The sequence below is a fragment of the Clarias gariepinus genome, chromosome 8, assembly GCF_024256425.1.
Source record: "Clarias gariepinus isolate MV-2021 ecotype Netherlands chromosome 8, CGAR_prim_01v2, whole genome shotgun sequence".
Lineage (NCBI taxonomy): Eukaryota > Metazoa > Chordata > Actinopteri > Siluriformes > Clariidae > Clarias > Clarias gariepinus.
Genome location: NC_071107.1, coordinates 23,919,599 through 23,940,615, shown reverse-complemented (window position 1 = coordinate 23,940,615; position 21,017 = coordinate 23,919,599). Strand labels below are relative to the sequence as shown.

The following is a 21,017-nucleotide window of genomic DNA, read 5'->3' as shown; positions in this document are numbered from 1 at the left end:
ATATCATACCATTCATCAAAGATCTCGCTTCCCATGAGTGAAAGAGGTTGCACTAATGTTGATTGTTTTGCAATGTGAGGGAACAAACTGTTCTAAAGGATACGGGATTAGCACAGGAAGTATTTTTTTCAGTTTGTGTTTATTAAGAAGGCAAAATCTTTGACAAAAATGTTTATAAATTTGCATGGTAAAGGAATTTCAGACGGTTAGCCCTTTGTTTTTTACAGTATTCGTAGCATAAATGCTTTTTAAAGGTTAAAATAAAATTAAGAATGATCCTTCTAATGTTTGTACTATTGTATTTTGTTAGGCCTTCCTAATCAAGTGAGGGTAGGCCACGGCACGAATGGATAGCTTTCCAGGCATCCCAATCTCCCCCCCCAATAAACAACCCGTAGCCTCAACCACCTGAGCCACCACTGCCCCCTAAAGGGCTTTTGTCATGTTAAAATTAATCATTTCAAAACTGTTAAACAAACCTCTGTGGTATATGATGGTAGTATTAACAAGAGAGAATGGTAAGAGTCTGTGCCTATGCCTGGTTGGTTAATTCAGTTTTGTGGATTTCCTCTTGTCTGGTTGCTGTGTAGCCCAAAGCATGGTGCTGCTTATTATGAAAATAGTTGTGGCAGAAGAGCAGATGGCTGCTGTGATTTTTGAGCTCCACCCGAGGCTACCCAGAGACATTCGTGCTCTCCAGTGACATTCTGATTAAAAACACAGAGAAAGAGTGCTCAGGGGGGTAGCGGGGTTAATAATATTTTGATACATAACATATACGGATGGTGACACTTTTCAGGTGTGGTTTGCATTTCTCTGCACTAATTTGTAAAGATTAGAGCTGTAGAGGTATAAATTCAAATGATATAAAGCTTGTTGTATAATATGTTAATTCTAGCAATGATTGCACATACCTGGTAATCCTGGACTGAAAGATTAACCTGCCTGTGATTGATTAAAAAAGACCCTAGTGCCTTATTGCTTGCTGTCTAGGGAACACGAAACATAAGAAACAATTGTCCTACAGATGCAGCATGCCAAAAATTGAGTGAGAGAGGTTTTTTAAATATTTATATCACTTGGATTACGTTATTTCAGTAACTTAAAAAGAAAAGATCTTTAGGTCAATAAGTTTTAAGAGAAAATATAAAATCTAGACCCTTCAAGAATTCTTCAGTTGTGCTATGAACAATTTTGTCCAATCTTACAATGCAAGTTACTTTTTATTATTCCCAAGTATGGAACAGCATGCATGGTATGCACTGGGCATGAGTCATTTGAAGACAACCTTTTCTCTAGTTATGCACCATTAGTAGGTTGCACAGGGTTGAAAATAACATGTTGCCGCGTCTGGTTTAGTTTCAAAAGATGTGGTTCAGTTAGCGGTCTCATAACATACCTGTACCAGTAAAAGATTTTCTTTTGTGTTTTGGGGTCAGTGGCCATGAATAGCAAAGTTATTAAGCAATCCCAGAGTTGCATTAAATGTCTATTTACTTACAAGTCAGCAAGCATGTAAATGGAAATTCGAGAAGGAAAACAGGATTATTTCTGCATTATTGAACTATCAATATGGTTGTTCCTATAATCAATCAAATATTTATTTTTATTGTAGCTATCGAATTAGGAGGGCATATCAGTGTCCATCAGGGCAAATGCTATATAATAATTACAGACTGAATGTTGTCAGAAGCAGTTTGTCTATCTTTTGTAGATTCAAGGTCAACTCGGAGTTCCAGGAGAGCTTCTGCCAGCATTAGCATGACTATCATGGCAGAGGGGACACAGGGCTTAATTTAGTCAGCTTTGTAGAAGAGCAAATGACTTACTGTACATGCATGAGCCTGTTTCTTTATTAAACCTAATATTCAGTGGCTGCCTAGGCAATTTGTTTGCTCTAGTTTTCAGTTTCTGCTGTTCTTTGCACATGTCTTGTGGCTTGACTGTGAATCGTTATTCATAATAATAAATAATAACTGGCATAGCTTGCATTGCATTTTGACATGTTAATGTATGTTTCAATGTATATTTGATGTGCTCAATCACAATTTGCAGAAATTTATAGATTAAGTACGAATCAGTGTAAATCAATCGATCAGTTAAAAATTAAGTTTGAGTTATAGGTCAACAAATGGTAAAAAAAAAAAGTGTAGTGATGAGGCATTTGTACTGTATTGTATTGTAACCATGCTCAAACACTAGTTCCCAGATATATGCCCCTCTGTGCTATTCAGAGTAGTTTGATGGATGTCCAACGTAGTGATAGTTATCAGTATACTGTAGAAATGGCTGCTGTTTAGTAAGACAGCTCTTAGTCTTAGTTATCTTACTTGGCATCTGTTTGTGTGCTTTGTAGCTCAGGTATCTGATGTACTTCACAGATACGCTTCCACTCTACTAGCTATAGAGAAGGCAAAAGTTCTCATTTGTCCATTCCGTTATATATTGTGTTAAATGCACAGTTGTGTGTGTGTGTGTGTGTGTGTGTGTGTGTGTGTGTGTGTGTGTACACTTTTGTTCTCTCTGTTATAAGGTCTATAAAAAAATGTTTTTTCTCTTTAAATGCATGTAGCAAGTTTCGCTAGTTATGTCTGCTTTCCGATAAACATTACGTAATCTGGGGTAAAGGTTGCCTTTAAAAGAGTCTGAACAATGATTTAATGAGTCATTGCTGAGGTAAACTAGCTAAAGCGTTTTTTTTTTTTCTTCCAGCCAATGGTTCAGGCCAAAAAAGTTAACTGTTATTTTATTTAATCAAAAAAAAATTAGGTCTTTAGCAGTTAGTTTTACACATTTGGCCAGTTTTCATACCTCATTCTCATTCCCTTAAGCATTGTATCATCAATGCTCTGTACGTAAAATACAGTATACTTAAGATACAGTAAACCAAGTGATTTTTACTGTATACTTGGATAATGCATACATGTAAGCATATAAGTTCAATTCAGTTCAGTTCAGTTTTATTTGTACAGTATAGTGCTTTTAACAATTGACATCGTCGCTAAGCAGCTTTACACAATCAAAAGAATATTTTAATATTTACTTCCTCTACTTAATTATTACATAAGTAAGTAGAGGAATCACTTTACTTACTGCAGAAAACCGAAAGGAAATTGCCACAATGTTTTTAGCTCATTGGTAAAAAAAAAAAAAAAAAAAAAAAGAATTATTTATGGCCTGGAAAATCTCATACACTTATAGTATATATTTGTATGCAAGAACCACATGAAAAACATGCAAAAAAACACGGGTAATCTTTACTTGTTCTTAATTTTAATGTTAATAGTATTAAATAAGGAATATTTTGTAGGTAAGCTGCAGTTTACTGGTTGAAAATTGTCCCTGTTAGAAAAGTTAGTTTGCCTGTAGCAGAATCTGGAATATGTGTAATTTGTCCATGTTTACCTGCAAAAAATATTGCCAAAAGTTATTAAGGAAATGAAAATGCACAAAGAAAGCCTTTTTTTATAAATCGCCAACAAGGTACTTTTTTCCATACTTGTTTGCATGTGGCTAAAATACTAAGCAATGAAAACTGAAACAGGGGAGTATGTGTGAATTACAATTACCAATTGTAATAATATTGGCAAGTATGATTGGTTAACTCTGTTTGCCAATTAAGTCCAGAGCCCACAAGAGTTTAATGTGCTTCCATGCTTGTGTAGATTGGAAAAATGTAGGGATTATCATGAGAGACTCTGTTTTGGCTGGTTGCCATTTTGCTGCATGGTTATAGGAAGGGGTTTATTAATATACTTTATTCCAGAAAAAGAAAGGGTCGGTAAAACACAAATGTCCAGTACAAAGAAAGCAATGTTCATATTCTGGCAACTTCAAATCTACTTTTATACCTGTTGTTTAAAGATTAATTGGGATTGGCTGATATTTCAGGTAAGGGTTACCATGTCATGTGTTTTGGTGACTCCTCGTCATAACAAGCTTGTAATAGAAATTTGAGCTCAGGTTCTTGTAATAAAGTGTCACAAGTGCCTAACATTAGGTGTTGATGCCATAAATCTGGTCATGACAAAACCAAGTAAGTGATTTAAAAAAAGTGAATATTTCTTGACATTAAACATCAGTTTTCTTTTTTTTTTTTTTTTTTTTTTAAAGCTGAACACACAGTAGATTAATTGAGCAAAGAACAGATTCCAACTTCAACCTCAATTCCAAAACAGTTGGAAAATTGGCAATAAAACTATAAATTAGTCAATTGTAACCTTTCATCACTTTGAAATCTTAAAATGTGGTGGCTGTAACATGCACAACACACGCTGGAACAGGGCCAATTGAGAAGAAATAACAAGTGACAAGTTGAAATAACAAGGTGATGAGAAACAGGTGCTGAGCCAAGTATGCTATAGAGTTTTCAAGCATGGCCTAGTCCTTCTAGAGCAAGGATGGGTTGGGACCAGCCAATTTGCCAACATTGAATCATCGTTACTTTAAGGATTTTGTGCCTTGCACACACGGCAGTATGATCAAGAAATTTAATAAAACCGGACAAATTTCCATGTGTAAAGGGCAGGGTCGAATTTTGAGTTGCTTGATATTTGATTTAATTGCTTAGTGCTCATTACTGTTTGCATGTTTTAAAAAAAATGTAATATGATGTTGTGTATTGCATGTTTCTTAAACGATTTATGGAATAGTATGTGTTAAGCTTAGTTAAATAATTTTGTTGTATTTGTTTACATTTTATTTAACTAACATTTATTAGAAGTAGGTATTTAACTGTTATCTATTATAAGTAATAATTTAACTGTTTTCAGAAATAGTGATGTACCTTTTTTGTGGTTTTTCATTTAACGTTATCAACCACTTAGTTGAATCTACTTTGAACAATTGTTGTGTAACCTGCAAAGATGTCAGACACAAGAATTTAAAAGTGATTCCAGAATTGATCTTTATGTCCCTGTAGTTGGCTAATGGCTTTTTTTGAGTTTGAAGCAGAAGCTGATGTGCAAATTTCCAGATAACTCAACAGTGATCACCAATCCCTTAGACATCATTGTCTTAAAAAATATAATACCTTTGCTTTAAATATCATGACATGGACTTGGGAACAGTTTGATAAACCTCTGCCCTTTAACTCAATTTGTTGCTGCATTTACATTTGCAGTGTATGGCTTTGCATGGCAAAGTGGTAGCTATACACCACCAGTCAAAGATTTGAACACACCTTCTAACTTCATATACATTGTAAAACAATCCTGAATGCATTTAAAATATTCAGTGATCTCCTTTTAACATTTAATATGTCTTATTTTTATACTTTGTAAAGCCCTCGAATCTGAGATGCTGTTGAGGTGGTGATTGTTGAGACTAGTACAGTATCTATAAGCGAGCAACTTCTTTGCAGCAGAAGAAAGTTTGAATCTTGCTTTCCTAGGATGGTCTTCATGAGAGCCACAGTGCTTGATGGGTTTTGCGAATGCACTTGACAATACTGTTCTTGCAAAAACTATTCTAGCACAGCTGACCCTCATGTCTTAAAGTAACAACTAACTGTTGTTGTTTTTATTTAATTATCTACTGTAATGTCATATGTGTTATTTCATGGTTTTGGAAAAAAAAAACAGCTAAATTTTCTATATTATTATAGAATGTAGAAAAATAAATCCAAGTTTGTGTCCAAACGTTTGGCCAGACAGTATAGTACACTAATGAGTCCAAATATTTGATTAGTACTGTACATCAGTACTGTCCAGAAATGTCTAAAACTCTTAGAGTCTCCTCTGAGATGGACAGTGGTACACTAGAAATGTGTTTTGTGGTCAGACGAGTCAACATTTTAGATGGTTTTTGGAAACAACAACCATTGTTTTTCCTGGACCAAAGAGGTAAAGAACCAAGATGTTATTAGCATCAGGTCCAAAAAGTCATGTTATGGGGGTGTGCCTGTGCCTGTGTGCCAGTGCCTGCAACATTAATGCAGACAAATATGTTCAAATTTTCAAGCAACATATGCTGTCATCCAAAAGCCATATTTTTCAGAGTAATCCGTGAATTTTTTAGTAGGACAAAGCCAAACAGCATGGGTACTAACAGAGAGTACAGGTGCTGTAAAACCTGTCCATAATTGAACATTTGTGCCGCATGAAGCTCAAAACAAAGGGCAATGAAGACCTGTACAATTGCACTGCTGAAGATTCCAAAAGTTACATTTACTAACATGTGTCCAGATATTTAAGAAGTTTTATTAACAGAAAGTGTTACAAACAGCCAACTGTTTAAAAGTTTTTTTTTTATTATACTGCAGTCATCAGTTTTGAGTATGAGTTATACTAAAAAGAAATTAAATCCACATGGTAAACCACCAAAGAATCTGCTGAAGTGTTTTCAATATTACACTGCCTGGCCAAAATAAAAAATAAAAAATGTTGCAAACTCCAAGGTTGATCTTGGTGCACAGTGAGGTGGCGAATGCATGCGTAAAAAACAATTCCTCATAGTCCCAGAATAACTCTTTCACAATGTGAATCCTGGAATATGTCTGTTCTATCAGGGAAGAAAAAGTCCACTGAAGTGATAACTTGGTGATTCAACTGACATCATTTTATTGCCACATAATGCCGCTGAGTAACCCTAGATTATAACAATATGTCCCTCTGGAATAGGGTCCAGACCACATGACCTTTTCCCATCGGTCCAAAGTCCAATCTTTATGGTCCTTAGAAAATTCAAGTGTTTTTTTGTTTGTTTGTTTTCTTATGGCCACACAGCTGTTTAGTGCAAAACGTGTGAGTTGTTGTCAAAAAGTTGTTGTCTCTTATTTTCAATATTTATACTTGATTTTTACTGAATTCCAGTCATTTCAAATCCCCTTAATTGTTTTCAGTACTTGACATAGGCCAATAATTTGACCCTTCTGAAGTGGTGACCTTTTTTTTTTGGCACTGACTACTGCCTACAGGTATATTTCATGTAGTGTATAATCAAATATATCGGTGTAGTACGTACTGTACCAATTAGCAATGTCCACTGTATATTTATTCATTTATTGGTACATGTACTAATATATTGCATCCACAAAAAATTATTAATGTTATTTATAAATTCAAATTTTTTTCCCTTCTGCAATTCAGTGTCAGTGGGGTTCATTTTTCATGATTCTTGCTTTAGCTGGTTGAGTCAGGTGACCTTTTCTAGCCCAAATGGAATAGGGCCAGGATCATTTAGGGAGTAATTTTTCTTATGAAACTAGTTTGTGCCATTCCACAGAAAACAAAGAAAGTTGTGTGATGGGAAGTGACAGTTATAACAGTAATTTTAGGGAAAAAACCATTTAAAGACATCTCACTTACGGAACTCTTGCGGTTCGAATTACTTTAAGGATTATTTTCATGTTGCTACCCCTAACTTCTTCTCCCTCATTAAGCCTCCACTGTTCAGTACATTACCCTAGACATTTTATATTGGTTAGTGATGCAATTCTTGGACCTCACCACTTTGCTGTGGGGTTTTGCATGTGAACTTTCTGCTTGACTTATTTTCATCTGGGTTCCTTAGTTTTTCGCTACCTCCAAAAAACATGCAAGTAGGCAGATTGGCCGAAATATTCTAGAGATGAGCTCTCAGTCCACTGGCCAGGATAAAGTGGTTACTAAAGATGGATGAATGAACATGAAATTAACATTTTCCAGGATCAGGGAGCCACAATGATTCCATGCACTAGTGTACTGCTTCTTAAGCTGTGTAAACATGGTTTTTAACCTAGAATTGTTTCTGTTTTCATTGCTTTTTTGCACTGGGAAATGTGCAAGTCAAAGTAAATAGGGGTTGCTTCTTGGCAACAGGTAATTGTTTTGTTTGGAGGTTCATGTTAGTGAAAGCTCTTGCCCCTGTCCATCTGCTTGGGTAGGACATGTGTGTATGCAAGTGAATAGATGCCATTTCTTCACTCAGCTCAAACAGTCATTTATTTCTTTTAAGTAAATGTTGGTAGGTTTTTTTGTTGTTGTTGTGAATTTATGGTGAAACATGCATGACGCACACAAGTTTCCTGTCTTCAATTTTTTCACTTACCCTTCCTTTCTCTTAAGGTCTGACACGGTTGCTTATCATTGCTAAAGTTTATCATTATTCCATCAAGGTCATACTACACAAATACTTTAATATGTGTGTTTTTGTATATATACACACACACTCACCTGCCAATTCATTAGGTCCACCCTGTTAGTACTGGGTTGGGACCCACTTTTACCTTTAGAACTGCCTTAATTCTTCATACAGTAGCATAGGTTCAAGGCGCTTGAAACATTTCTTAGAGATTGCCATGATAGCATCGCAGAGTTGCTGCAGATTTGTCAGCCTCACATCTATCATACAAATCTTCTGTTCTACCACATCCCAAATGTGCTCTTATTAGATTGAAATCGGGTGACTGTGAACTCACTGTTATGTTCAAGAAACCAGTTTGAGATAAGTTTAGCTTTGTGACGAGGTGAATTATCCTGTGGTCATAAAGGGCTGGACAAGGTCAGCAACAATACTAAGATAGGCTTAGGCTTAGGCATTAAAAAAATGCACAATTTATACTAAGCCAGAACCGATGATACAAGGCACGATGGATTCCTGCTTTCATGTTGTTTATGCCAAATTCTAACCATACCACCACTGCAACAGAAATCTAAATTAATCAGACCAGGCAACGTTTTTCAAATCTTTTATTCATTCTGATGCTTGGTTTCAACTTCAGCAGATCGCCTTCCCCATGTGGGCATGAGTTGCTGCCATGCAATTGGCTGATTAGATATTTGTGTTAATAAATAGTTGAACAGCTATACCTAATAATGTGACTGGTGAGTGTGTAGTATATTGACCCCATGTATCCCATGGGTGCTTAGTCTGATTTGGTCTGGAGGCCAGGTCAGTGGCCTTGGGCTCTTTGCCTGCTGGGCCCTGTGCATGATTTTTTTGCATTGGCTTTTCTGTGGGATCCGACCGGATGGGCTGCTCTTTGGTCCCCTTTGCATGGTTTTTATTTTATTTTAAATGTAAGCAAATACTTGTTAACAGGATTGAACAAAATGTCAGATTTTCTTCACACCTAATCTCTTTTCTTTAGGCATTTCAAATATGTATAAAGAATGCAAAATGGAAGCATTTTTACGACGACTCTTAAACTTTTTGGCCCTGCTCCAAATAGTCTAAATGTACATTTAAAAGTAGATAAAAGTGAGCGTTTTTCTGCTAATAACTGGTTTCAATTTGTGGCAGTACTACAAATGCATTCTAAAAAGTGAACCCTTTATTTACACAACATTTATCATGTATGGTTCTGACCTAGGCTTATTTCATAAATTTCCTTCTAGCCCCTTTTTTAGATTAATTATATATTTGTTGCTGAGCAAAGAAAACATATTGCATTGCCGATATTCAACTGGATAATCAGTCCAGGCTGAGGTTTGCGTTCAGTCACGCAAATAGACTTTTGTTTTCATTGGCCGTGGCATTTCTAGAGCAAATATGAAATCAGGGGCAAAGTATATAAATCACATGATAATTCTACGTATTTTCTTCTCTCTGTGTGCGTGTGTGTTTTTTGTGTGTGTTCGTTCACCACCTGCTGTACACTGGCTCGCTCTCATTTGCTGGATTGTATAGCTAAGCTGAATTAAAATTGGGAATGATTTGGCTTTCAGATGTTATTTTTGTCTTTTTTATAGATGTCTTTTTTTATTTTTTTTTTATTAGTTATCATTAGAAAAAAATACAGTATGTGCAATTCTGCTTATATGACGTGTTGTGTCTGTGGATATCTGACTGTGAAGATATTGTTCACAAGAAACCTTAGACTTTGGACATTGACCTGCTTTTAAAGAGGAAATATATGAGACACAGGAAGTGTTGTCAGACCTGGGCTTATGCTATTACCTACTATTTGACATTCTCACTGCACTCTGATGTCATGTACTGTTACAAAGCCCCAAAAAATCCTTAATATAATACATACTAAAATTATGGTTAGGTGCTTATTGCTACACCCTGGTCATGTCACAGTCATTTAAAAATACAGCAGTTTGCAGTACTTTAAAAGCTCCACCTATAAAATGTAAACATCTTAATTCATATCTTGAATGCTTCACGGGCAGCATGGTGGCATAGTGCTTAGCATTGGCTTGCACATCCAAACTACTTGTAGTGTGTGAGTGTACCCACCTTGTGCCCCTGGCATTGGCTCTAGGACAAGTGTTGAGAACTACTGGATTCTACCACTGAATCATCAGTGGAATGATAAGATACAATATGATTTGACTGAGAAGTGAAATGTAACTAACTTTGTTCAAAGTCTACAGTAAAGGTTTGTGGGCATCGGAACATCATCCTTCCCCATTTGCTGCTTTAGTAGGCTTTCCACTTGATTTTGGAGCATGGTGAGGTCAGGCACTGATGTCAGGAAAGGAGGCCTTGTGCATAGTTTGCATTCCATTTAATTCTAAAGGTCAGGGCTGTGTGCAGGCCAGTTAACTTCATCCACATTAACACTGGAAAATCATGTCTTTATAGACCTAGCTTTGTGCACAGGGCTATTGTCATGTTGGAATATGTAATTCCAGTCAAGGGGAAATATATGGAGGCTAGATACAACACAGACACATCAATATACAGTAATGGTTTGCTTTCAACTTTGGGCTAAAGCTTTGAGGGGTACATAGGGGTATAACGCTCAGGTGCCTGCACACTTTTGGCCATAAAGTATAAAATAGTTTCTGTAAAAGGAATGGGTTTACTGGCTTATTTAGACTCGGGCTAAAACGATTCCTCGAGTGACTCGAGTAATTTGATTACAAAAAATGATTGAGGCAAAATCTTCTGCCTCGAAGCTTCTTTTAATTAATATTAAAAGCTTGCATTGTGTTTTTATTTCGCAGTTATTTGTTTGGCGTGACACAGCATGCTTCCAGATGCAAGCTGGCAGTAAACACAGACGAGAAAGAAGCTCTTACGTTATCCAGAAAGCGGAAGGAGACGCAAACAGTTAGCTGTGTATTGATTTGAGCGAGCTTTCTGTTGCGGGCTGCAAAATGGAAGGAAGCGATAAAATAAAAATTAAATTAAAATTTAAAATAATATGTGTGCCTTCGTTTATTTTGATACTTAAAGTCATTTAAAATACTTTTTTTTTGTTTTTGCATCTTGAGAAAAAACTTTAAAATAAGGCATTAATTCATCTCAGTCAACTTTAAGCTATTCCTTGTATTGTGAATAATGACAATTTTTATTTTTTGATATACTATATGCATTTAAACAATAAAAGTTGATTTTTCTAGAAAGAAAAGCAAATAATCTTTGCTTCTCTTATATATTTTACACTACTGTTCAATTAAGCAAAAGTACATTTTATCTCATTACTCGATTAATTGATTCCTTTTTTGGTAAAATACTCGATTACTAAAATATTCAATAGCTACAGCCCTAATTTAGACATGTGCTTAGATATCAAGTTTAATAATTACTTCATGTATTTCAGTTATCTCTTATTTTTTCACAATATATTCATAATCAATTGTAATCTATATAATAGACATAGTAATTGGCTTATGATTGTTGCCACAATTTGCTGGCTCATTTAAACTGACGCATCAATTCAAATCTTCTGATTGTTACACTTTTCATATCTACTTTTTACTATAGCTGGGACTTCTGAGGTGAATTTGCTGTTGTTTCCTACTGATCTGAATTATGCCTGGGTCAAAGATGTTGCCTAAATCATTGTACCCCTTGTATAGTGCTGTATGTATTTTGGGTTATGACAAAATCATGCCTCATGCAACTGGAAATAAAACTGCTAAAATAATCTAAAACATTTTCTCTGGTTATATCTGCTCTTGGTTTTCCCTCAGTTCAGGACAAATTAAAAGAACCCATATGTTCATGTAAACTGTGTGTTATCTCCCTGCAGGGGCATTTAGTAACCGTAGTAAAAGAGAGGAATCTGATTATGAGCGTGTGGTAAATGAATTCTGGCAGTTTAATGAATTTTAATGTACAAAATATAGAAAACTCTTTTCGTACATTGTTACCTATATCGTTTGTTTACCCACTAGACCTGACTTCCCTTGCCATCTCTCTGTAGGAGCACTTCTGAGCGGCGGAAGGAAAAATCCCGTGATGCTGCTCGCTGCAGGCGCAGTAAGGAGACTGAGGTGTTCTATGAGCTGGCGCACGAGCTACCCCTCCCTCACAGCATTAGCTCCCATCTAGACAAGGCCTCCATCATGAGACTGGCCATCAGTTTCCTCCGCACATGCAAGCTCCTCACATCAGGTACCGTATTTCACCATGCATATAATTACAAATGCACACACACTCACAAGCGTAACATTACACTGATCGGCAATAACAATAATATCACCTGCACAATATTGTATAGGTCCCTCTTGTGTCACCTAAACAACTCTGAACCAGAAAGGCATGGAATTTACAAAGCCCCTGAAGGTGTACTGTTTCTCTGGCACCAAGGTGTTAACAGCAGATCCTTTAAGTTCTGTACGTTACAAGGTTTGGCATTCATGGATCAGACTTGTTAGTCTACCACATCCTACATATGCTCGATCAGATTGAGATCTGGAGAATTTAGAGGCCAATTGAACACCTTGAACTCTTTGTCATGTTTTTTAAATCGTTCCTAAATTATTTCACAGGCACCAGGGCCTTATGTTGCTAAAGAGGTCACTGCCATAAGGGAATACTTAGGGTGTAATAATTTTAGGTGTATTCCATGGTGCTTAATTGCTTGTGATCTGGGAAGTTTGGAGGGTGGGTGGGCAGTCTTGGGCTTTTTCACTGCTGTGTCCAGTGTGTGGCAAGGTGTGGTGCACTGGATGTTCTGGGGCCTGCATCAACCTTTTTTTGGCGATTTGTGCAGCATTGTTTTTTTTGCTGTGGGATCAGGCATGGGTGAGCCTTATGTGCTCATGACTCTGTTACCAGTTTACTGGTATACAATTGATAATCAATGTTATTTAATAAGGTTGTGGTGGTGTTAATGTTATGGCTAATTCGTGTATATCCCACTCCTTGACAGGTGTTAATATAAGGAGATAAAGTCAGTGCCTTTAATGCTATATCTGATTGTACAGTACTTGCAGTTCTCTCATTAAGAAGTGAAATGGTAAAGAATGTTAAAATTGCAGAACACTGTACATTAAATTAAATATCTTAGTCCATAGCATGTCCCAGGCACAAATATGAGGAAACTTGAGGCTGCTATATGAGAGAAATCTTTAGTTTTTTGCTGCCAGGGTATATTAATGTTACAGTCACATTATTGAAAGAGGAGCTGATTTTATGCAAAGCTGTGATTGTGTTACAGGTTATTAGCCCAGCTATTGCTTTAGGCTCACTGTGTTTATTGGAAAGCAAAATGTGAAAATACTTATTGAAATCCCCATGTAATAAAAGTCACAGTAAATAGAGTCAGTTGACAGATTTCATCCAATACTTTTTCTGTAATTGAATAGTGTGTTTGTATGTGCACTGCTTTGATATCAAAGAAAAAACAGACTTTCTGGAAGCTTGTTAAACAATGGAGGATACGTACGTGTATGCATGCATGTGTCTGTCTTTATTGTTTGCATTGTCTTAAATTTAAAATTAGACTCACCGGAAGCCAGATAAAGGAACTTCTTCAGGGTTTTTCCTTTTCATCCGGTTCCATCCATTTCATCCTGTCGGTTTTGCAGTAAGTGGAAGCAGAGTTATTAATTTTTCGTAGGTATTTGCTGATGCAATTTTATAACCCATTTTTTTATTCAGTTTGTATTTTTCGTTTTTTCTTTGGGGGGGGCGCATGTAATAACTGAAGGTGAACCTATGTAAGATTACAAATAGAAAGACATGATCTTTGGGTGATGTAGGTAGAATGGCAGCCCAGTGATTGTAAGATGGTACATAGATAGTGTTATCAGATCATGTTTGCTGTGTGCAGGGAGGCAGATCGGAGCATGACTCCTGCTTTCTCAGAGTTTCAGGCCAGCCAAAACATAGCCCAGCTCTGGCGCCACGAACTCCCCTTCTTACCCCATACCATCGTACCCTCAGTGAGGGTGCTAGGGAAACACCTCTTATATAAGAACTAGAGGCACACAACGCACATGTGTTGTTGCTCAGACTTACTAAAATGGAACATTAGGTACAATTAACAAGTTGGGTGTTTACCTGAATCAGCATATGGTAATGTCTGGGTGGAGTCCTTTGGTTTTCCAAATTTCTGGAAGTGTGTGGTGTGAGATTAGAACTTTCTTTATTTAAGCCATAATGGCAAGCAATTACCTCCTATAAAACTGTCTTTCTGTAGATTTTTATCTCTTACATAAAGAACTGAATTGGAAGCCAGACCTGCCTAAACCAAAGTCTATTCATAGTCATTGTCTACAATGTGACTATTTTGCTGGAGTGAATGTCAAATTCTGGGAAAATATTCCTGCCTTTCTTTGCATTTGGGTGTTGTGAAATGGTTTGTCAGATAAAGGGTGATGAAAACAGATGGGAACATTTTTGGAGAAATTATGAAAAAACAACAGTTCATCAGCTTACAGTTCACTTTTTCATATTTTCCATTCTTGAAATTTTTGCAAAATTGTAGATGGATGGAAGCACTGATTTGCATTTATTTTGACAACTTTTCAAAAACCTGCTTAAAACATCATGGTGTGCCCATACCCATTAATTTTCATAAATGGTGCAACAAAGATGGACTTAAAAAAATATATATAATTCTCGATCAGTACTGGAACTGAGATACAGCCACTGTTTTGGAATAGAGAAGCTGCTTGTGTTTGGAGGTTTAGAGATTTGCATCCTGTATGTGGTCTTTAGGTTCAGAGGTCAGTCTCTGTGATTGAGCGGAAATGATCTAATATTAGCTCTCTACTATATTTGCTGTCAGCCTGCTTTTTTCCATTAGCATTTTGACAAACGCTAAATCTTGAAATGAGTTATGTAAGACAGCTTAAAATTCTTCCTTCAGTGTAATCCAGTTGGGCATCATTTCTTCCACATGTTGTGGTACGAACTTAATGTCATCATTTTCGGTCCATTCTGTCCCAGGAACAGTAACACAGTACATCAGAGTGGTATTTTTTCTTACAAACTAATTTTGTCATTATGGATTATGACAGAGGAAAAAGATGTTCCTGAAATCCTAAACCAAAGAGAAGCTTTGTTTTAATGCAAAATAACAGTTTTGGTCCCCCCGAGCCATTTCAAGGTGTACATTTTTTTTGGGCCGCAGGTTCTCTGAGCTTGGCTCAGCTCCAGCTGTGGTCCTCCTTAGTCCTTGAGAACGGCCCTTATCTGAAGGAAGCACACTGGAGCAATCACATGCTTCCGACTCCCCACTGTGGAGCCACTTTGTGTACTCCTTCTGCTGTTCAACCCACCACCTCTGAACCCACGCCAGAACCAGTACCACGTTTACTAACACACAATTATATAACGAGCACTCCTATGGAGACAACCACGCCTTTCGAGCATCGTGTTTAAAATGTTTTGCTTGCACTAAGGTTATGGTTGATGGTGTTTACAGCTGTTTATACTCACTCTTTTGTGGTAGACCCGTTTACTTAAGAATTACAATTAGAAAATGATTATTTTCTGTTCATTTTAGAAACCTTTTTATTGGACAGGTGATATAGTTTGGGTTTCCGTTTATAAACCTACACATAATTTGTCCAGAAATGCACAATAAGTTTGGACTACTTATTTTATAATATCCAAATCCTTATAATAAATTTTTTATACCATATAGCTTTTTTATAGCTACATTTTATAGCAAGCACTTGTAAAAGAAAACACTTCCTACTGTTTTAGTTGGTAAATATGCACTGAATTTTTCTCTCATCCGAAGTGAGTTTGCATGATTGATGGTGGCTATTAAGTACTGTGTGTGTGTGTGTGTGTGTGTGTGTGTGTGTGTGTGTGTGTGTGTGTGTGTGTGTGTTTCTGCGGGGTGAAGTGGCCCAAGGGAAGTGACAAAGAGGAGGTTGCTGTTTTTGGGAGGATTAAGAGTAGCAGGATGAAGTTGTTCTGGTTTGTTTTGGCTATGAGCCATGGACTTAAACCAAAACAACATGAATATGTGCGCACACACAAGAGTGCTCCAGTAAGAAGTACACTTTACTGCTTTGTATTACTGTGTATTTTTGTGTGTATTGCAGGCTGCAACACCAGTGAAACGGACATGGAAAGACAGCTGGACAGTCTTTATTTGAAGTCACTAGAAGGCTTCATCTCGGTGGTAACATCAGATGGGGACATGATCTTCCTCTCTGAGAATATCAACAAATTCCTGGGCCTGACTCAGGTGAACACACAAAGATGCATAGACGCACAAACCCACACAGCTACTGGCGGTATAAACAGAAATTAATTTGCGCTAGTTAGAGCTCTCCTTTTTGGACAGTAAATAAGTACTGAATAACTTAGTGTGTGTAAGCTCATGAGGAGCCAGCATACTAGGTTCATTCTGGAGCCACACAAATCTGTCTGTCTGTCTCTCTCTCACACACACACACACACACACACACACACACACACACACACACACACACACACACACACACACACACACACACACAAAACAGTCATTTTGTCAAGACATGGTTAATAATTCTATCTTTGTTTGTTCCTGGGAACATTAGGGCCCCTAACTCGGCTCCAACCCACTCCATCATTGTAGCCACTGTACAAGTTGATCTCCACTCGTGCAAATGTAACCCATGATAGCTACAGTATAACAATTTTGATTATTTGTGATCTCTCCCCAGGTTGAACTAATAGGTCACAGTATCTTTGATTTTACCCATCCTTGTGACCATGACGAGATACGTGAGAACCTCAGCCTCAAAACCGGTAATTTTCCAGTCCCCCAACCCACAAATGACCACTGTCAGTGCCATAGTTGCTCAAGCATTATTTGTGGCTGCTTAGTCATGTAGACTCAAGTAGATGCTATGATTTGTAAAAGGTTGCATTGTTGGACAGTAGGTAAAGCTAAACAAGAAATCATTTGTTTATTGTTATTAATGGGGATTGCAAGGGAAGCTACAAAATAGCTTATGTCAGGTAAATACGTATATAGATACAGATAATGATTGTGCCATTACAACATGCAGATAGGGTTTATTATAACTACAGTATACAGAATTGTTCTTGTAAAAAGTGTCAATACCTCAGAAGTACATGTAATCTTCCTGGAATGATTTGTCATGGTACTGACCAATAGTAAATCGCAATAGCTTTGTTCACATTATTTCTATAATCAAAGACACACCATGGAGAGCACCATTGTGTTTTTCATATTGCAAGGTGTGTCATAATTACAATGTGTAACAATGTAATTTAATACAGCGGTTTGACCATATTGTCCAGGCCTTAGACTAATTGTGCAATAAAATATACCTATAATATAATTGATAATAGGTATGACCATGTTTAGAGGAAGGTCAGCAAATAGAATGGTAAAGAACATTGCTATTTTATTTAGAAATAAAATAACAGATAAATATTTATTCAGCTAAATTTTACATCATGGGCATATTTTCTACTTCTGTGTGTACTATGCTTAGGCAGAGACAATGAAACTTTAAAAAGAAAGAATGGCTATATAAAGTAAAAAAGTGAGAAATAGTAGCCCACCCTGTCTGTTTGACCTTTGCACTCCTGCCAGTCTTTCATCTACTCAGCTGTCTTTTTGACCCCTGCTTTACCTGTGGCCCTCTCTCTGAGCCTTCTGCAGCCTTTCCCCGGTGTTTCACTTTGGCCGGGTATCTGTGTTGTTATTTTAGAACCTTTGACGATCTAGCTACAATGCCAACTGGTAGCCTCCATATTTATTTCTTTATAAGCTCTATTAGGTCCCAGAGTCTGTAACTCAAGTTGTTCCCGTCCCCCCTCTGTGACCTTTGCATCTGGAGAGAACAGTCCACACTCATATGTGAACATTCTTTACTCTGAGCCCGAAGGTCAAAGGCAAGGGTTATGTCCAGAACAGAAAGTTAGTATTGCCTCATCTAAATTAGGAATTTGTATTTTACATCATGTTTTTTTAGACATGAGTACTCATACAATAGTTAAACTGTGTATGACCCTGCAATATAACCATTGCCAATTATAAATTGCTTTATCGATGTTGCACTCCTGCCTGAGTATTACAACATTTATTTATTATGTAATACAATTCTTAGCTATCTCTAACCATTTCTCAGCTAAGTACGAGCAATAACAGTAAGAGTTTTGTTTTCGTTTAGGTGCGGGGAAGAAAGGTAAAGAGTTGACCACAGAGAGAGATTTCTTCATGAGAATGAAATGCACTGTGACAAGTCGGGGGCGCACTGTCAACCTTAAGTCAGCCAGCTGGAAGGTACATGATGTCTTTAATGAAGATACTTATTTGTGTCTGGAGCCAGATGTGATTTGTCATTGACAGTATTTACCCTTATCCGCATTGTTATCCAATTTTTGATTGACAGCAGGTTAATATTTTATTACAGGTATACTTGAAGTGTACCCTATAACAATTATAAATTTTTTTGGAAATGTACTATAGCCTAAAAAAATATTTTAAAGTATTATATTTTTTGTGATCATGATTGATGTTATGAATGATTGAGTCTGCTGAACAATAACTTAATTGCTAAGTAGCGAACAGCAAGGGAAGGTATGATGTTCAAGATTAGACACAGCAGTTTTTGAATCAGTGCTTTCCTCCCTCAGGTGCTACACTGCACAGGTCATCTTAAGATGTACAACAGCTGTCCAACACGCACTCTATGTGGATTCAAAGAGTCACCACTGACCTGTGTGGTCATGCTTTGTGAGCCGATCCCACACCCTTCCAACATCGACACCCCTTTTGACAGCAAGACTTTTCTCAGCCGACACAGTATGGACATGAAATTCACCTATTGTGATGAGAGGTAAGACTCATCCACACACAAATAGATGCTCATACTTACCATTTACAAAGGAAATTTACTCATTCATATTGTATATCCCATCCATCTTTAGTAAGTACTTTATTCTGGCCAAGGTTGTGGTGGATTTGGTTATATTTAAACTTAAGGTCCAGGGAACATGCAACATGCACATTGACAGTAAACCAAGCTCAGAGGGTTCTGGAGCCGCAAGGTGTTGAACAAAAACTTGTTAAACACTGCAACAGCATGCCACCCAAAGGACTGATGAATGTTTACACGATCCCGAAAATCCTAAATGTGTTATATATACGGTATCATTTTTTTAATTATATGTATTTATTCATATGAGACAAGATTACTTTGTCATTTAAGTTTTAAGCTAATAATTAACAATTATATCTCAGCTTTAGTAGCTCATTTGGCTACTCGTCCTATTCAAGACTCTTGGCAAACATTTATCCTATTTAGTCTGTGGAATGTGGTGTGGGAGTTAATTGTCATTTGCACTATAAAGGAGGATGTCATAAAAACGTCTTTAGTAAATGGCTTGCAATATTTTCCCCCCAAAAAGGGCAGTGTTCCAAAATAATACATTAAACAACTTTAATTTAATTAATCTAAAAGTAAGGCCTTTTCAGTTTTTTTATTTAGTTGTATTCAATTCCCAACTATCTTGTTTTCGGGCACTCCCCTGTCAGTGACATCTACCAACCATGGAGGACATAGGTCAGCATGTGCTTCCTCCAGTGCACTTACAGCTGCCGGCTGCATCTTTACGAAATGCTCACTCATGCATCATTAGGGAGAAGTCTAACATATTCGGAGGAAAACGTTATCTGGCTCTTCCCCTTCCTCTTGCGTAAACTCACGAATGCCCTTGATTGGAATGCGAGTATACCACCCCTCCCCCCCCCAGGAGAGCACGACAGACGCTTACTAATCTCCGGGTGATAGTTGCAAAAATTTAAGACTTTTTTATAGTAAAATTGGTACAATTAGATATTTTTATGTCTGCACCCAAAACATTGTACTATAATCATTTAGTTAAAGTTCCTAATTATTTAATTCGCTTTTCTTTACACATCAGCACAGCTGCGGTCAACCACTAAGAATGAACGGTTAGAGTTAATTGGAATCTCCATTTGGAATTATTCATTCATCATAAGACTAGAGTGTGGTAAGTTTGGGGAATGTTTTTAGTGTCAGTACAATGACCTTGTGATGGGAAAGAAGCATTAATATTTCTCAGAAATGTGCAAATGAACTGAAAATCCTCCCATAACAGTCATCAAGTTCTTATGTTGTACAGACCAGACCATATGAAATGGATCATTATTAAATTGTCTTAACCAGAGATCAAAGAGTTCAAAAAAACAAATAAAGACAATTTTCATTTACATAACTGTGTCCGTGTGTGTGTGTGTGTGTGTGTGTGTGTGTGCATTCCCTGTTCTAGAGTAACTGAGTTAATAGGCTACAATCCTGACGATCTACTGGGTCGCTCTGTGTACGAGTTCTACCATGCGCTTGACTCTGAAAGTGTCACCAGAAGCCACCAGAATTGTAAGACTCTCATCTGTTTTATATTTTCCTCAGCATAAAATACCCAAGCCAATACTTCTTAGCTACTTTCTTACAACTTGCATTTACAATTTAGTCAGCAAGGTGATCCTCAGGTATGTTAACGTGTATTTGTTTTCATGCATGCATTTTTTTATGTTTATGAGGTGCAAATCACACTCTAAAGAAACTTTTATCTTTTATTGGCCAAGTAAAAATTTACTTAGCCTACAGTATGTTGAAAAGAAGGTTAACGGTATATTAGAAAAATAAAGGGAAAACATTATACTGTATAATAATATATATATAATATATATTATATATATTTTAAAAAAAGTATTTTGTTGCTCCTGGCTTGGAGATACATGTTTACATGTTTAATTTGTATATTTATATAGCCACGGTTTTTCTTATAAATGCACTGTGTTTAAAGATTATACTGAGTCATGTAGAACAGTAGAATATTTAATACACGATTACATAAATACATTAATATCCGTGATGAGTTTATGACGTTACTGAGGTAATGTG

General features: G+C 36.8%; 1 protein-coding gene across 1 annotated transcript in view; it reads left to right on the top strand.

The window, feature by feature from the left end:
• epas1b (endothelial PAS domain protein 1b) overlaps positions 1-21,017 on the top strand; it is a 37,577-nt gene that overhangs the window by 3,230 nt on the left and 13,330 nt on the right. Inside the window, exons 2-7 of the mRNA XM_053501905.1 lie at positions 12,083-12,273; positions 16,167-16,312; positions 16,776-16,860; positions 18,258-18,370; positions 18,724-18,926; positions 20,383-20,489. Of these exons, the coding sequence (XP_053357880.1) occupies positions 12,083-12,273; positions 16,167-16,312; positions 16,776-16,860; positions 18,258-18,370; positions 18,724-18,926; positions 20,383-20,489 (845 nt within the window). The remainder of the gene's footprint in view (positions 1-12,082; positions 12,274-16,166; positions 16,313-16,775; positions 16,861-18,257; positions 18,371-18,723; positions 18,927-20,382; positions 20,490-21,017) is intronic.